Below are 15094 nucleotides of genomic sequence, written 5' to 3' on the forward strand. Positions count from 1 at the left end.
TAGGATTAAAAACCCATTGCCCTTGTTCTTGAGTTCTCTGTAGTCCTCATTGTCCGCTATGTTCAGCAAGTCCGGTTTTATCTCATGCTTTTTCAGACTCAGGCCAGCTGGCCTTGGTGTGCCTCCAGGATTCTTACACAGAAGCTCACTCAATGACACATGAAAACATTTAGCAGTTTCCCAGTAGAAAGCGGTTACTCGGGCTGGCAAGGATACTCAGCCATACCTAATGACCCCCAGCACAGAAGACATCAAGTTGTCTTCTGACCTCCACACACACAAATCACATAAGTAAATGTAATACGAATAGTCATGTATTTGCGTTGAGAAATTTAACATATTCAACCCAAAGGTTAAAGTAATGTGTGTTTTTTTAAGATTCTCGAAACAGAACTATACAGGCCCAAATGACATCACCTGGGATGAATCCCTCAATCCTTGACAAGGGAGAAAGCCTGTGTCAAACCAAACGCACAAAGCAAGTTTTTAAGGACACTTTTTATCAGTCAGGCAGTGGTGGCACACACCGGCATATCTCTGTGAATTTGAGGTCAGCCTGGTCTACAGGGCCAGTTCCATGGCAGCCAGAGCTGTTACTGAGAAACCATCCTTGAAAAAACAAAAAATACCTTTTATATTCCAGGCAGGAGCATATATATTAGACAGCACAGAATTAATTCTACTTGCCTGCTCCAGTCACCTGACACTTTTGGTAGACATAAGATTGACTCAACCTCTCATTTTAAACATTTCAGTGGTTTCTCAACTTTTCCCACTCCTCATATCTAAAAATCAAAGACAACTAAAGGCAGTCCCTCTCTATCTCAAAGACCCCTCATGCCAAGTGAAGGAAAACCAGCAGCACGTTGGAGAACCTCAGTCTCAGAAAGTGCATTTGCTAGTAGATGTTTCTAGAACCCAGATAAGACAAGTCTGAGCATGAGCAGACCTTGGAACCTTCCAGTACTTTAGCCTTACTCTAAATTTGAAACCTACATTATCTATCCAGCTTGTGAAAAACAAATGATCATGTGAAGGTGACACCCCCATGCGTAGCAGAGGCTCCCTCTCAGACCCAGGATTAGGCACAAACCACACCCAAACATCTATTTTCCAGAAAGATCCTTTATTAAGTGGGAAGAAAAAGTGGCTGCTTCAAGACTCAGGCAGCAAACAGTAGCAAATGACCTTGAGAAAAACGGGAGGTCTGCGTTTGGATGTCGTGGTGTATACTGATTGGGCATGTTAGTTGGGTAAACCAAAGGGGGTTTTTGATTGCTGGACTTTTAACACTTGGATAGCTGGACCTGTTAGCCTCAGGAGGATGAAATAGTCAAATAAGGAATAAATGCTGGTGGCTAACTTTAGGGATTTAATCTAATGGTTTTTAGCAAGGTAGAGGGAACTGGGGAGAAGGGCAAGGCCTGCCAGAGCTACATGCTCGAGTAGGCCAGTGTCCCTTCAACAATTCATGCGAGTAGCTATAGAGTCCTACTGTTCTGGTGAAGCACATGTTAGATTTGATTTCATAGGCCTCTCATTTACATACCAAACTCAGGATGCCTAAGCACAACACTTCTATCACTGACTGTCTTCTGTGTATGATGTGTGTGTGTGAGTTAGGTGGGTATGTGCCTGCTACAGTGCATGTGTGGAAGCCAGAGGAAGACCACAGCTGCCAACTTTACTTTGGACCTTTCTTGAGACAGGGTGGCCTCCTTGTTTTTCCACTGTGCACACCGGCTGGCCTGTGTCTTTCCCTCCCATCCATGTTCCTGTAGGATGCTGCTACTGCAGACTCTTCCACTTCCTGTTACATGAGTTCTACGGATTTGAATTCAGGATCTCAGAACTACATGGCAAAGCACTTTTACCCCTGGAGCCATCTCCACAGAAAAGCCCCCTTATCACTACTTTTCCCCTCATATAGGAAACAATGTATGTAGGAAGACTTTGTAGGACATATGGAGTCTATAAAAGTTTCCTACTGTTGAGGGACAGCCTCTCTCATCTGTGAACATGGATATAATTGAACTAGAGTTGTAATACTTGAATACACAAGCAATTTCTCAGTACAGAGCTGGCTATACGAAGGGGCTTTGTATTAGCTTCCTTGTAACTACTCTCTTAAAAGGTAGCGGTGCACGCCTTTAAGCCCAGTATTTATTTGGCAGGCAGAGGCAGGCAGATCTGAGTTCCAGGACAACCTGAACTGTCAGAGAGAAAACCTACCTCTAAAAAACAAAAACAAAAGTTATTAAAACCCCAAAGCAATTTTTACAGCCCATTTGTGTAAACCTGAGATCATATGTCAAGAAAACAATATAAATCTTCACTAATACAAACAAAAAACAAGGTAACTTCTTGAGTTTTGGGATGATTCCAAGTGATAAAGAAAGCATTGGGGCCAGGCAATAGTAACTCTACCTGTAATCTCAGCACTCAGGAGACAGGGTCAAGAGGCTGCAAGCTAAAGTCTGATCTACATAACACATATAACAAGCTCCACACCAGTCAGGGTTGCAGAGCAAGACCCTGTCTTAAAGAAAGCGTTTGAATGGGCAAAGCACATTCTGGTTGAGGGCTTTGACACAGGAAAGGACTAAAAGGCAGCAGATTGTAAAACTGCCCAATGTGACCAGGGCCTAATCCCAAAACCTCCCCACACCCACTGACTCACAGGTAAGGCAGGAGGCCTAGCAGCTCTAATGTCAGACAACAAACCTCTGTCTAATTCCTGCTCAGGTTATGCTGGAAGACTGGGACTTGAAAACCTCCATTTATTGATCCTCAAACCCAAAAGAAAGCTCTGCGCAAGAGTTGTGAAGGCCCCTTGGCCTTGCAGCCATAACGGTGTGCACTGACATCAGCTTGCTTCCATTTCTCCAGGCTCCGATTCTGTTTTCTGCGATGCTAAGAGGGCTTCTTGAGCTCTCTTCCTCCGAAGTCTCTCAGCATTTGTGATCATCATTGGATGCAGGGGATAAAAGCCAGAAAGACCTAAAAGCAGCAGGATTTTCTCTGTAATACTGCACATGCCAAGGCTTCCCAGGACTGATTCCCAGGACTGAAATGCAACGCCTGACCCACGGCCCAGACAAGAAATGGGCCAAGCTCACTGTCTGCTTCCTAACACTGATCTCCTTACTTTAAAGGGAAAAAAGGAAACTGACAAGACAGGCGCCCAAGATACACTAGCTCCATTTTTACCCCCACAACATCCCAGTCACTCCAAGTGTTCCAAAAAACTGGCAATTACATCACCACACCTTCCTCCTATCCGGAGCAGCATGGATGGAGTGAAAATCATCCTTTGTTTCTATTATCCTAGAACTGACTCCGGTATAAAAACCTCTTAAATTATCTAAGCTCAGAGATGTTTTACCCAGAAGTTTCTCCATAGGCTTAGAGAGGTGAGCCCCACAGCCAATCCAATACCGGATCCGGTTCAGGTTGAGGGCAACCAGTTTTTCTCCGTTACTGTTGGGCAGCGGATCGAAGGAGCCCAGCTGCTCCACGAAGCGGCCATCCCTGGGACACTTGTTGTGAGCAGCCACGATGCGGTAAAAGGGCCGGTTGGTGCAGCCACCCAAGGCGAGGCGGATGGTTAGGTGGCCCCCACGGTAAGCTTTGCAAAGAAAGGTTGCTGTAGAGAAATAACTGGTTAGGACGCAAAAACAGCAGACACGAAATAGGTCATATACGGTGAAGGCCCAATTCCTCTTTCTGCAATGTTCTCACTTCCAATCTATTCCGTCCGGCTTAGGTACCAACTTATCTGTAAAACTTTCCCCCTTCAACATTCCATGTCGGACATACCTCCTTTTCCCCAAACGCGGGCAATACCGACCTGCCATTTACTAGGTTGCGACCTTGTACCCTTAGCTGCCCCATCTGCAAAACGACTACTACGACGATTTTTTGGGAAAAACTGAGAAGAGAGCCCGGGCGCGGGAAGAGCACACCTTTAAGCACAACGCATTTGGAGGCAGAGACAAACTATGAGTTTGCTCTCTATGAGTTCGAAGCCAGCCTGTCTTTACCTAATGAGTTCTAGGCTAGCCAGTGCTACACAGTGAGACCCTGTCTAAAAACAAAGTGGACTGAGGCGATACTGCCGCTCCTAGCCCGGGTCCCCGATTCCCGCACGTGCCCCAAAGCCCCGCGCACTCACTGAGGTGGACCATGGCGCAGCGACGCGTGACCCTGAGGCTGTGCTCTCTGCACAGACCAGCCGCACAGAGCCTGAAGCCTGGAGGAGCGCCCCAAACGTCCTCGCACGCACCTTCAGTCTCCGGAAAGCCCACTGCGGAAGCTCTTGGCCGCTCGCCCCACCTCTTCCGCTTTCTCTTTCTGCGTCTACCGGATGACAACAAGGCGACCCAGACCCCGACTTCCGTAAACGACACGGAAGAGCTGTGTTTGGAGGCGTGGAGCGGCTCCTGGGGATGTCATTGGCGTGATTCCCTGCGGCAGTGGGGGGAGAATTCCGAGACTGCGGGTCCGGTCTGCAGGGGTCCTGCAGAGATTCCCACCCTGGTTAGGGCGGCAGGCGCTGGTGACGGCCTGGTGGGCAGGTGGGGTCCCACCGGAGAGCCCGGGCGGTCCGGACACAGCAGGGGACCAAATTGGCTTCCCTTTCCTCAGGAAGACTTCATAAAGGACTGAGCGAGGAGCAGGATTAAAAATAATTTATTCTGTTTATTAATATGACTCTCACTTTCCCTTGTATTCTCCCACCCTCACAGAAGAAATCGCTCCATTAAAAAATAAGGTGGGTGGGTGGGGAGTCGGGCGGTGGTGGCGCACGCCATTCGGAAGGCAGAGGCAGGCGGATCTCATGAGTTCAAGACCAGCTCTGGTCTACAGATCTAGTTCCAGGACAACCAGGACTGTTACACAGAGAACCCCTGCCTCGAAATAAATACTAAACAACTAAGTAAATAAAGGGGGAGAGGGCGTTTATTTCCCCCCTTTACTGCAACATGTTCTAAGAAATTAAGGGTATGATTTCTTTGTCCTCTCAAGACCTAGAATCACGGCTTCACTAGTGAATTTTGCAACTCTGATCACAATGGTGTGTAAAAGCCACTCCTGATTTACATCCATGAAGATACTGGTTGATTTAAAGAAATTAGTATGTCTGTCTTAAAGACCTTTCTTTTAGCTCCCCCAAAAGGCTTAACCTCAAGAATATCCTCTGCTCTCTTACCCAGTGATGTAGATGACAGTGTTCTAAGCTCACCTTTGAAGATGATGCCTTCATTGCCAAGTCGCAGTAACTGAAGCTGGTCAAGAACCTTAGCAATTGATGATAAGCTAATATATGATAAGCTAATGATAGTCACACCATTATGCCATATAGCTACTCACAAAATATATTAGTTACATAATTGTATAAACATGAAATATATAAGACTCAAAAAACAACACTGATAAATTTGATTTTTCCTTTTAATTGTGATCTGATTTATAGTTAACAGCTAAGGGGGGAAGAGGTCAGGTTTCATGTCGTGACAATTTGGGAAGGAAGGTGAGATGCTGTGGTTCCATATTGAATATCCATTTTTAAGAGTGTCAGAAAGATGGATCTCCAAAGCCAACCATTTCCTGAACGGTGTGGATTTCTGTAAGCAGAGCCTCATCTTTCAGTTTCAGCTGCAGAAACAAGACGGGGAACAGCAGTAACTCCAACACCATGGAGAAACAAGACAGGGAACAGCAGCTAACTCCAACACCATGAAGAAACAGGACGGGGAACAGCAGCTAACTCCAACACCATGAAGCTCTGAAGAACCCTAATTTATGAGGCTCCAAATTTGAAGGGATAAAATGGGCTTTTCCGATATTCTCAATACCATGGGAGCTCCCTTAAAGACTTAGAATGTTGTGTTGTTTTCATGGGCGTGTGTTTCCCTCAGCGGAAATCCATCAAGCACCGAGTGCTCACAATCTACATTCTGGGTCTTACAGCCCTCTGCCGCATACCTTTATTGTGTACTTGTAGGCCTGCTCAGCTTCCAGCTGTCGTCCAACCTGAAAGAAACGCACAGAACATGTGAGTTAATGATTACTAAGCATAATCTTTTCAAGGAGCAACTGCCCAAGGTTGACATTTCCATTGTCATCAGTACAATGACCAAATCTAGAGCTGATCAAACTTGGGTTATTACGTGTTTTAACAGCCATCTTACCTTTCTTAGTTGGGCCCTTGCCTGTTCCCTGAAAGGGCTTTGTGAAGGGACAATAAAAAACACTTACCTTCAGACAGACCAGAGCCAGATAAGCCCATACTTCAGCATTGTAGTTATTCAGTGCATTGGCTTCGGAGAGAGCGTCCTCAGCCTCGGTGAGCTCCTCCAGCTTGGCGGAGGGAGAGGGAGAGAGAAGAGACAGTCCAGAGTGCTTTTCACTTAAGATGTGCATGACCTATACCAGTGCTCTTCCAAGCAAAACCTCAAAACCCTGGGGTCACATGCAGCATATACTTTCCATGTTCTTATATAATTTCGTAACTATTAATAGGTATTATTTGTGAATGGATATAGGGTAGATATAGATCTCTCCTCCCCATGATAAAGTAACTTCTTTTTTATCTATTTTGTTTTAAAATTATTTATTTAGAGACTGGGCCTTCCTGTGTAGAGACTCTCAGCAGGACTGGCCTTGAAACTGAAACTATCCTACTCAGCTGACCAGGCATTGGGATTATAGGCATGAGCCACCAGGCCTAGATTTTTTTTCCAGTTTTGAAAGCCGGGCAGCAGTGGTGCACTCAGAAGGCAGAGGCAGGTGAATTTCTTTTTTTTTTTTTTTTCTTTTTCGAGACAGGGTTTCTCTGTGGTTTTGGAGCCTGTCCTGGAACTAGCTCTTGTAGACCAGGCTGGTCTCGAACTCACAGAGATCCGCCTGCTTCTGCCTCCCAAGTGCTGGGATTAAAGGCTTATGCCACCACCACCTGGCTTCAGGCGAATTTCTGAATTTAAGGCCAGCTGGTTTACAGAGCGAGTTCTAGGAAAACCAGGACTGCACAGAGAAGCCCTGACTTGAAAAACAAAGAAAACAAAGCACACACAGAGAGACAGAGAGAGTTCCTAAGCCCAAGAAAAGATAAAGGGTTAGTAGCCTTTCAATCATGGCCATGTTTGACCTGCTTGTCAGGGCTTTTGGGTATTGATTATTCAGTCACTCCACATTTGTATACTTGATGCTGAGAAGAAAATACATGCGCAGGTATACCGCACCCTACCGTCAAAGACCTCACTGGTAGACACATTAAAAAACAACAAAAAAGCAAAACATGATGAAAAATAAAAAACATAAACAGTTCCATTACAAAATAAAAATAAATATTTCTATAGTAAAAGCACACTTGCGATCTAGAAGTGGAACAAAGAGAAACAGCATTGGATCTACCCTAACACCAAAGGATAGCCTCAGAGAGGAACCATGAAGTTCGTTAGACACACAAGGTCAGGAGAGCTAAAGGAACTAACTACAAAGGTATGGGGCGTGACTGAGTACATCATGCATATAAAACTCTTTTTTTTTTATTTTTCTGAGACAGGGTCTCTCTGCAGCCCTGGCTGGCCTTCACCCCATAAAGAACTACTTTCCTCTGCCTCCACTTTTGCCTCCTGAATGATGGAAGTGCTGTCCCAGCCTCAGGGCAGGGACTCTGAATATGACAGACATCAGCAGCCTCACGGCCTTGGTGGAAAACATCTGTCTACAACCCCAGCACTGGTTAGGTAAGGGGAAAAGATGAGGAGTTGAAGGACATTTTTGGCTAAACAGTGAGTTTGAGGCCACCCTAGGCACTGGACAGGATGGGACTTAGAGTCTGCTGACCATGTTAGCAGATTTGCAGATGAACTGTGCCATGTCTCACAGGTGCTTTGAAAGACTGCAGAGGAAAGAAATGTTGAGGATGAAGACAACGGCGACCTTAAGTTAATGATGGCCAAAGCAGGGGAGAGTAGAAGGCATTTTCTTCTCTTTACAGACAACAACATTTTAAACTGTCCATGATAAAAAGCTAAAAGAATAACATTGACCCTGTAACTGGTTGTGTAGCCCTGTGAGTTCACTTCAGTCTATTTATATCTCAGATTTCTCAGGCTAGGTTTGCCTAAGATTTTTCTTTTTTTTCATTTTTTCATTTTGTTTAATTTTATTTTATGTGCATTGGTATTTTGTCTGCATTCATTGGATCCCCTGGACTTGTGCTTACGGACATCGGGCTGCCATGTGGGTGCCAGGAATTGAAACCAGGTCCTCTGAAAGAGCAGGCAATGCTCTTTTCTTCCTTCCTTTCTTTCTTTCTTTCTTTCTTTCTTCCTTCCTTCCTTTTTTTTTTTTTTTTGTTGTTGTTTTATCGAGACAGTGTTTCTCTGTGTAACAGCCCTGACTATCCTGGAACTAGCTCTGTAGACCAGGCTGGCCTTGAATTCACAGAAATCTGCCTGCCTCCACCTCCTGAGTCCTGGCATAAAAGGCATGTGCTACCACTGCCTGGCCTTATGGATAATTTTGAAGAAGGTTTTTTCATTAGAGCAGACTGCCATTCCACCATCATTACAACCCCCCACAATATGCTCGGAGGACCAAGGAATCAGGGCCTGGTATTCAGACTCTGTTTTCTTACCCTGTAACAGGCAATTCCTAGTCCTAGCCAGGTCAGGCATGAAGGGGATCTCTTGCAGGCTTGCATGTAGGTTCTCTTTGCCTTTTCATACTGTTGAAAGAAAGCAACATTAAGTTTCAAACACCATGTTGTAAGGTAACTGTGATTTTTCTTGACAGTTTTGCTCCAGAATAATCTTGAATTGAGTGACTCCTTGGATTATATTTTCTTTCTTTTATTTTTCCTTTTCTTTGGGGGGGGGTGCTTTTCAAGATAGGGTTTCTCTGTAGCTTTGGAGCCTGGAACCCACTCTGTAGACCAGGCTGGCTTGAACTCACGGAGATCTGCCTGTCTCGGCCTCCCCAGTGCTGGAATTAAAGGAGTGCGCCACCACTGCCCTACTGGATTATATTTTCAGGGCTCCTTTAAAAGAGCTGATGCAAGAGGACTGGGGGAGATGAGGAAGCCAAAATGAAAGGTCAGAAGGGTGAGAACCTGGGAGCAGATCTGAAGACGAGAGAGGGACTTACGCTGGACATTCTGGGCAGGCACAGTGCTCATCTGAATTCTGTCTAGACTTTATGAACTAAATCTTTTCCCTTGGAAGTGGCATCGTATGGAAGGATGACAGACACTGAGCCTCTGGTCCCTCTGAGAACCTGGTCTCCTATCAGAAAAGTCTAAATGTGCCACAGAAGACATTTAGAGACATTCAAAGATCCAGCTTCCTTCAGATGCAAAGTCTATACTCCAGCTACTCAATGTCTGAGAGCTGAGAGAAGAGGATTGGTTGAGCCCAGAAGTTCAAAGGCAGTCTTGTAACATAATAAGATTCCATCTTTTTCCTTTTAGTGTGGGTGACGCTGAGACAGATAGAGTGGGATACTATTTGTGGTCTAATAAATAAAGTGTGTCACACTAGTCTGCCATAGAGGCCAGGCAGTGGTAGCACACACCTTTAATCCCAGCAGCCACACTAGTTAGCCATAGAGGCTGGGTGGTGGTGGTGCACGCTTTTAACCCCAGCACTAGAGGGGAATGTAAAATGGGAAGAGACAGGTCTCAGGCTCAGTCTTTAGTCTGAGGATTTGTGGAGACCAAATCTAGAATCTCGCCCATTTCAGTCTGAGATAGAGGTGAGAACCAGTGGCTGGCTGTTCTGCTTTTCTGATCTTCGTCTTGAACCCAAATATCTGTCTCTGGGTTTTTAATATTCGTGCAACAGGGTCTCATGTTGTAAGGAGGGCCGCTTGTTCATTTCCAGCTGCTCAGCCCCAAAATGATGACACAGTAACTATATTATTTAAAACACTGCTTGGCCCATTAGCTCTAGCTTCTTATTGGCTAAATCTTACATATTAATTTAACTCATTTGATTAATCTGTGTATTGCCACGTGGCAGTGTCTTACTGGCAAAGTTCTGGCAGGGCTACATAGCTTCTCTCTGATTCCACCTCCTTTCTCCCAGCATTCCGTTTAGTTTTCCCCATCTAGCTCTGTTTTTCTATAGCTCTGCTATAGATCCAAAGCAGTTCCTTTATTTATCAGTGGTAATCACAGCACACAGAGGGAAATCCCGCATCCCAGGCTGACCCTTCAATGACTGATTCCTCAGCCTCTACCTTCTGAAACCTGAAATTCCAAGGATGTGCCACCACACCCCGTTTTATTTGATCTCAAGGCTGAATTCATGATAGACATGCATTCAACCAACTGCACTGTATCCCTAGACCATTGTCTCTTTTTTGTTGTTTGAGAGAGACAAGACCTCAGTATTTTCCCCAGGTTGACTTCAAAGTTCTGTGCTCAAGAGTCCTGTGACCTAAGCCCTTGAGCACTAGGACCATAGGTACACACTGCCACACTCAGCAAGACCCTGTAGGACTCAGTGGCTTATTTCTTGCCTTGTATCTACAGCTGACCTTGAATATTTAATCTAGGAACTGGTTGCTTAGTAACTATAAGGTCAGTAGTGCCTTGAAGATGCAGCTTGCAATGACGTTAGAAAGAAAATGTCAGCCAGGCAGTGGTGGTGCACGCCCTTAATCCCAGCACTCACAAGGCAGAGGCAGGAGGATCTTTGTGAGTTCAAGGCCAGGCTGGTCTACAAGAGCTAGTTCCAGCCAGGACAGGCTCCAAAGCTACAAGAAACCCTGTCTCGAAAAAAAAAAAAAAAGAAAGAAAATGTCTCATTTACTTCAGTGCAGCAGGGCTGTGACTTCTCTCAGCCCTGGCTCAGCCTTCCCATGTGCATTGTCCAGCACTGTGACATCATGTTCCTGTTGGTTAATATATAAAAACTAACATTTATATATTCATATATTGCTCCAGCCCCACAACTTAGATTTTACACTCTGATTTTTAACAACTTGCTTAATCTTTAAAGCTCCTCTTAAATTACAGCTCACAATACCCATGGATGATATCCAGACTGATCTCTGGAGAAGCCCACACCCATTTTGGATGTGTATTGCTCTTACGTCAGCTTTACTCCCTCCTCTCCCACCCATGTTTAGCTAAACGGTGTGTTAGTCTGATCTCTACTTAATAAATTTCAGAACTTCATTCGGACGTGTCCTGAGTTCTTTTCTGCAGGGTAGATTTACCAGAATGAAAGTCCCTAAAAAGCAGGTGGGGTGGGAGGACAGAGGACGGGACTCTTCGGGTTGCTCTAGGTTTCTCCATCGCCCCGACAGATCCTGGGTCATGGTTTCCCAGCCTTCTCTCTCCGTTACCTCCTTCTCCTCCAGGTAGATGTGTCCCAGGCGTAGGAAGATGAAGTGCATCTCAGAAGCATCAACTACAAAACTAATAGTTCGCTCGTAGCATGCCTTGGCCTCCGCATGGTCTCCGCTCAGAAAATAGAGATGACCCTTCACACCCCAGACATTAGGGTTCTGAGGAAGCAGAGAACATGCAGAGTGACTGGCACTTCAGTCTCTAATGAATTTTATTTAACATTTAAAGTTAGATTGGTACATTTCTCTTTTTTGTGTATTTTATCGAGATAGGGTTTCTCTCTGTATCCCTGGCTGTCCTGGCTGTCCTGGAACTCAAAACTCGCTCTGTAGACCAGGCTGGTCTTGAACTCCTCTGCAGTGCTGGGATTAAAGGCACAGTGCTATCATCACATGGTCTCCTCGCCAATTCTCTTCTCCAGAGCACACACAAAGAGCTGTATTTGTCATGCTAGGAGTAATTTCCTAGGTCTGTTCTCATTTTTCTGATTCCTCAAAGCCATTTGGTCTTCAGGGGTGACTATTAAGACACACACTCAACTGTAATCAGGATAATGCTATTCAGAGCAAATAGAAGTCTAGAAACTTGAAATAATGAGAAATTTCTGCTAAATGCCCACTTTATCTATTCTCTTTACCTTTTGTAAAACTCATTACACACATACACACACACACACACACACACACACACACACACACACACCATGCACATCAGAACTCTCTCCATGATATGGTACCACTACTCTGTTTTGAGACAGAGTCTCCTCATGCTGCCTGTGCCCACCTCAAACTTCTGGGCTCAAGCCCCTTAGCTGCTGAGACCCACACTTTTGAGCCCTACTGTCATCTCTATTTTAAAAAAGCCTGGTCAGACCCCTCCTCCCATTCAAGAGGCTTTATCTAGGAAAATCAGTACCAGATAGTCCATTTGGGCTGCTTGCTGAAGGTACTCCTCTGTCTTAGCAAAGTCCTTCTTGAGAAGATGTGTCTGGGCCAGAACCAAATAATATTCACAACTAGGTCCTCCTTGAGGGCACAGCAGCTCATGTGCCAGCACTCTGTGCACAAACTGCAAGGAAACCCAATGATCAAGAGCATAAAATGACTGCTTGTAATAGCCGCAGAGCTTTACAGCAGTGAGGGGTGTCTCACAGAGTAAAATGAGCATCTTTAGTGGCAAAGGGACAAGAGCAAATCATAAGCATTCAGTACTTCATGTTCTAGTAACAGCTATTCAGTCAGTAAATATCAACATTTTCGAGTGAACACCCTGCAGCGCTGCACGGTGCTGGCCCCGGAGCCACCAGACTGGGAGTTAGACCCCGCAGCGCTGCACGGTGCTGGCCCCGGTGGTCACCAGACTGGGAGTTAGACCCCGCAGCGCTGCACGGTGCTGGCCCCGGAGCCACCAGACTGGGAGTTAGACCCCGCAGTACCGCATGGTGCTGGCCCCGGTGTATGTAGACTGTATGTATTGTGTATAGGAAAAGGCTTCAGTCGTCTGCTTACAGGACGTAACATTTTCAAACTGTTGACATTTTAAGTAAACTTATAATGAGGCAAGCCCCACCTCTCTGAAATGCTAAGACTTGGAATTTCACAAACATAAATACCTGCTTTTGCCATACCACTAAACATTTATGCTTACCAGTGCATTTGAGGCTCTTTTCCCCACCTCCTCAATTCAAATGGCCTGCAAATCTGCTGCAGTCAGATACGCTCGCAAAGCAGAAGTGGGGCCTCCTCAGTTTTTGCAGTCCATTCTTAGTGTGTCAGCCCTACCTGCTGCGGGTGGTCTGACCAGGGGAGATGGGATGTACTCACTGAGGAGAGAGCCTGTTTCTACTGGGAATACTCCCCTACGTGAAAGGCTCTTGTTCAATGTGGTCCAGCCCATCCTTTCGTGAGACCACATGCCCTCCCGGAGGCGTGTGATTGCAGGATCAGGGCCAACTCTACCAGTCCTAGATTTCACTCTCCCTCCCACTGCTTACTCATGAGCAGTCTTTGTGTGGGCATGTGCTTATTGGATAGTCTTCCTTTTGGGGAAGAAGACCGCATTCCCCAGCTGCTCTGCCTGTGACTATGTGGGTCAGTAAATTTGGAAATAATGTATGTGGATGCATGTTTGTAGAGGTGGGGGCAAGGGCACATGGGTACTATGTTGTGTATGTGGACGTAAGGAAATAACTTTCACAGGAGCTGGCTCTCCCATCATGTGTGTACCAGAAGTCAAACTCAAGGCCTCACCCCTTTACCCACTCAGTCATCTTGCCAAATCTATAGCCTAGTTGTACCATTAAAATAATTTAATGTTTTTAGCCCTCTCTCACATAGCACTGTGTATCTGTTTTCAGGAATGGATGGTAAAAGAGGTATAATCAGGTACCTATGAATCTCCAAGATTTATAAGTTCCTAAAAGAAAAAGTGATGTGGGATTCCCCTCTGTATGCTATGAGTGTTTTATTACCATTGGTTAATAAAGAAGCTGCTTTTGGCCAATGGCTTAACAGAATATAGCCAGGCTTGAATGAATATATATATATATATATATATATGAGAGAGAGAGAGAAAATAGGCAAGTCAGGGAGAAGCCATATAACCCCACCGGAGACAGTCGCCAGATGAAGGACAGAACTTTACCTGGTAAGCCACAACCACGTGGCGATACACAGATTAATAGAGATAGGTTAGTTTAGGATATAAGAGCAAAAGCTAAAAATATGCTTAAGCTATTGGCCAAACAGTATTGCAATTAATACAGATTTCTGCATGATTATTTCGGGAGTCTAGGTGGCCAGAAGACAAACGAGCAGCCTCTGCCAACAAAAGAGCTCAGGAACTGACAAGAATGATCAGTGGGTAAAGGTGCTTGCTGCCACAATATCTGAGTTCAGTCCCCAGAACTCACACGGTAGGAGGAGAAGACTTATGACCTCCACATGCATGTGTCTCCTCCAAGAGAGGTAAATGTAAAAATATTTTTAAAAGAAAGAGGTCGGGTGCAGTCAAATGTAGAGCCCGACTTTGTTCTGGGGCATTCTATGGGCACAGACTTCAGCTGATAGCATCTGCAGAGAGTGACTGGTGTTTGGAGAGTCCTCACATTTGGTAAGAAATGCCCTTAAAAGTACGCTTGAGGAGTTAGCAAGAGAGCTCAGTGGTGGAACATGTGTGTGGTTTGTAGGAGGCTCCAAGTTCAGTCCCCAGCACCAAAATTATCTTTGGTTTCTGCTTCACACATATTTAAATTTTCAAGACACGGCTATGGATAGAATACAGAATTCACTAAACTCTTCCATCTGTGCCCATCCCAACATTCTGACCTGCACAGCATTGACCTTCATCAGAAAACGAATGGTCTCCATGAAGATTGTGGCGGGAGGTTGGGGGATAGCATAAGGAGTAGAACGCAAAAAGGCCGAGGAATCTTGACATTTCGATGTTTCTGGAAATAGATTAATAGGATAGAAGACCAGATGCAAATAGGGAATGCCAGAAGCTCAGACATATTTAATAAGATATGGAGAATAATATTCTGATCTCCAGTGAGATAAAGATCAGATTCTGGGAAGCAATAGACTATTTGTAGTTATGACTCAAAAGCTGACTCAAAGGCCTTCGTGGTAAATGTGGTTCTAAAGGCCAGTCACAACCGCATAAGGGGCCAGTCACAACCGCCTGAAGGGCCAGTCACAACCGCATGAAGGGCCAGTCACAACCGGATGA

The 15094-nt window shown here is 45.3% G+C and overlaps 2 protein-coding genes across 3 annotated transcripts in view; both read right to left on the reverse strand.

The window, feature by feature from the left end:
• Nucleotides 1-1109: 1109 nt before the first annotated feature.
• Mrps16 (mitochondrial ribosomal protein S16) lies at nucleotides 1110-4369 on the reverse strand. The gene is made up of 3 exons (XM_005367616.3): nucleotides 4175-4369; nucleotides 3386-3646; nucleotides 1110-3000 (listed from the first exon to the last, which is right to left on the reverse strand). Exons 1-3 carry the CDS (start codon nucleotides 4185-4187, stop codon nucleotides 2867-2869), a joined length of 408 nt encoding a protein of 135 aa, XP_005367673.1. The 5' UTR covers nucleotides 4188-4369; the 3' UTR covers nucleotides 1110-2866.
• A 1055-nt stretch (nucleotides 4370-5424) lies between these two features.
• Cfap70 (cilia and flagella associated protein 70) overlaps nucleotides 5425-15094 on the reverse strand; it is a 58587-nt gene continuing 48917 nt past the window's right edge. Inside the window, exons 22-28 of one of the 2 annotated variants that reach the window (XM_013353956.2) lie at nucleotides 14692-14813; nucleotides 12281-12433; nucleotides 11362-11523; nucleotides 8648-8737; nucleotides 6262-6363; nucleotides 5989-6036; nucleotides 5425-5658 (exon numbers count right to left, since the gene is read on the reverse strand). In XM_013353956.2, the coding sequence (XP_013209410.1) occupies nucleotides 5578-5658; nucleotides 5989-6036; nucleotides 6262-6363; nucleotides 8648-8737; nucleotides 11362-11523; nucleotides 12281-12433; nucleotides 14692-14813 (758 nt within the window). In that variant the 3' untranslated portion in view covers nucleotides 5425-5577. The remainder of the gene's footprint in view (nucleotides 5659-5988; nucleotides 6037-6261; nucleotides 6364-8647; nucleotides 8738-11361; nucleotides 11524-12280; nucleotides 12434-14691; nucleotides 14814-15094) is intronic. The other variant, XM_026789543.1, reaches the window with a different exon arrangement.

The sequence above is a fragment of the Microtus ochrogaster genome, unplaced genomic scaffold (genome assembly GCF_000317375.1).
Source record: "Microtus ochrogaster isolate Prairie Vole_2 unplaced genomic scaffold, MicOch1.0 UNK21, whole genome shotgun sequence".
Classification (NCBI taxonomy): domain Eukaryota; kingdom Metazoa; phylum Chordata; class Mammalia; order Rodentia; family Cricetidae; genus Microtus; species Microtus ochrogaster.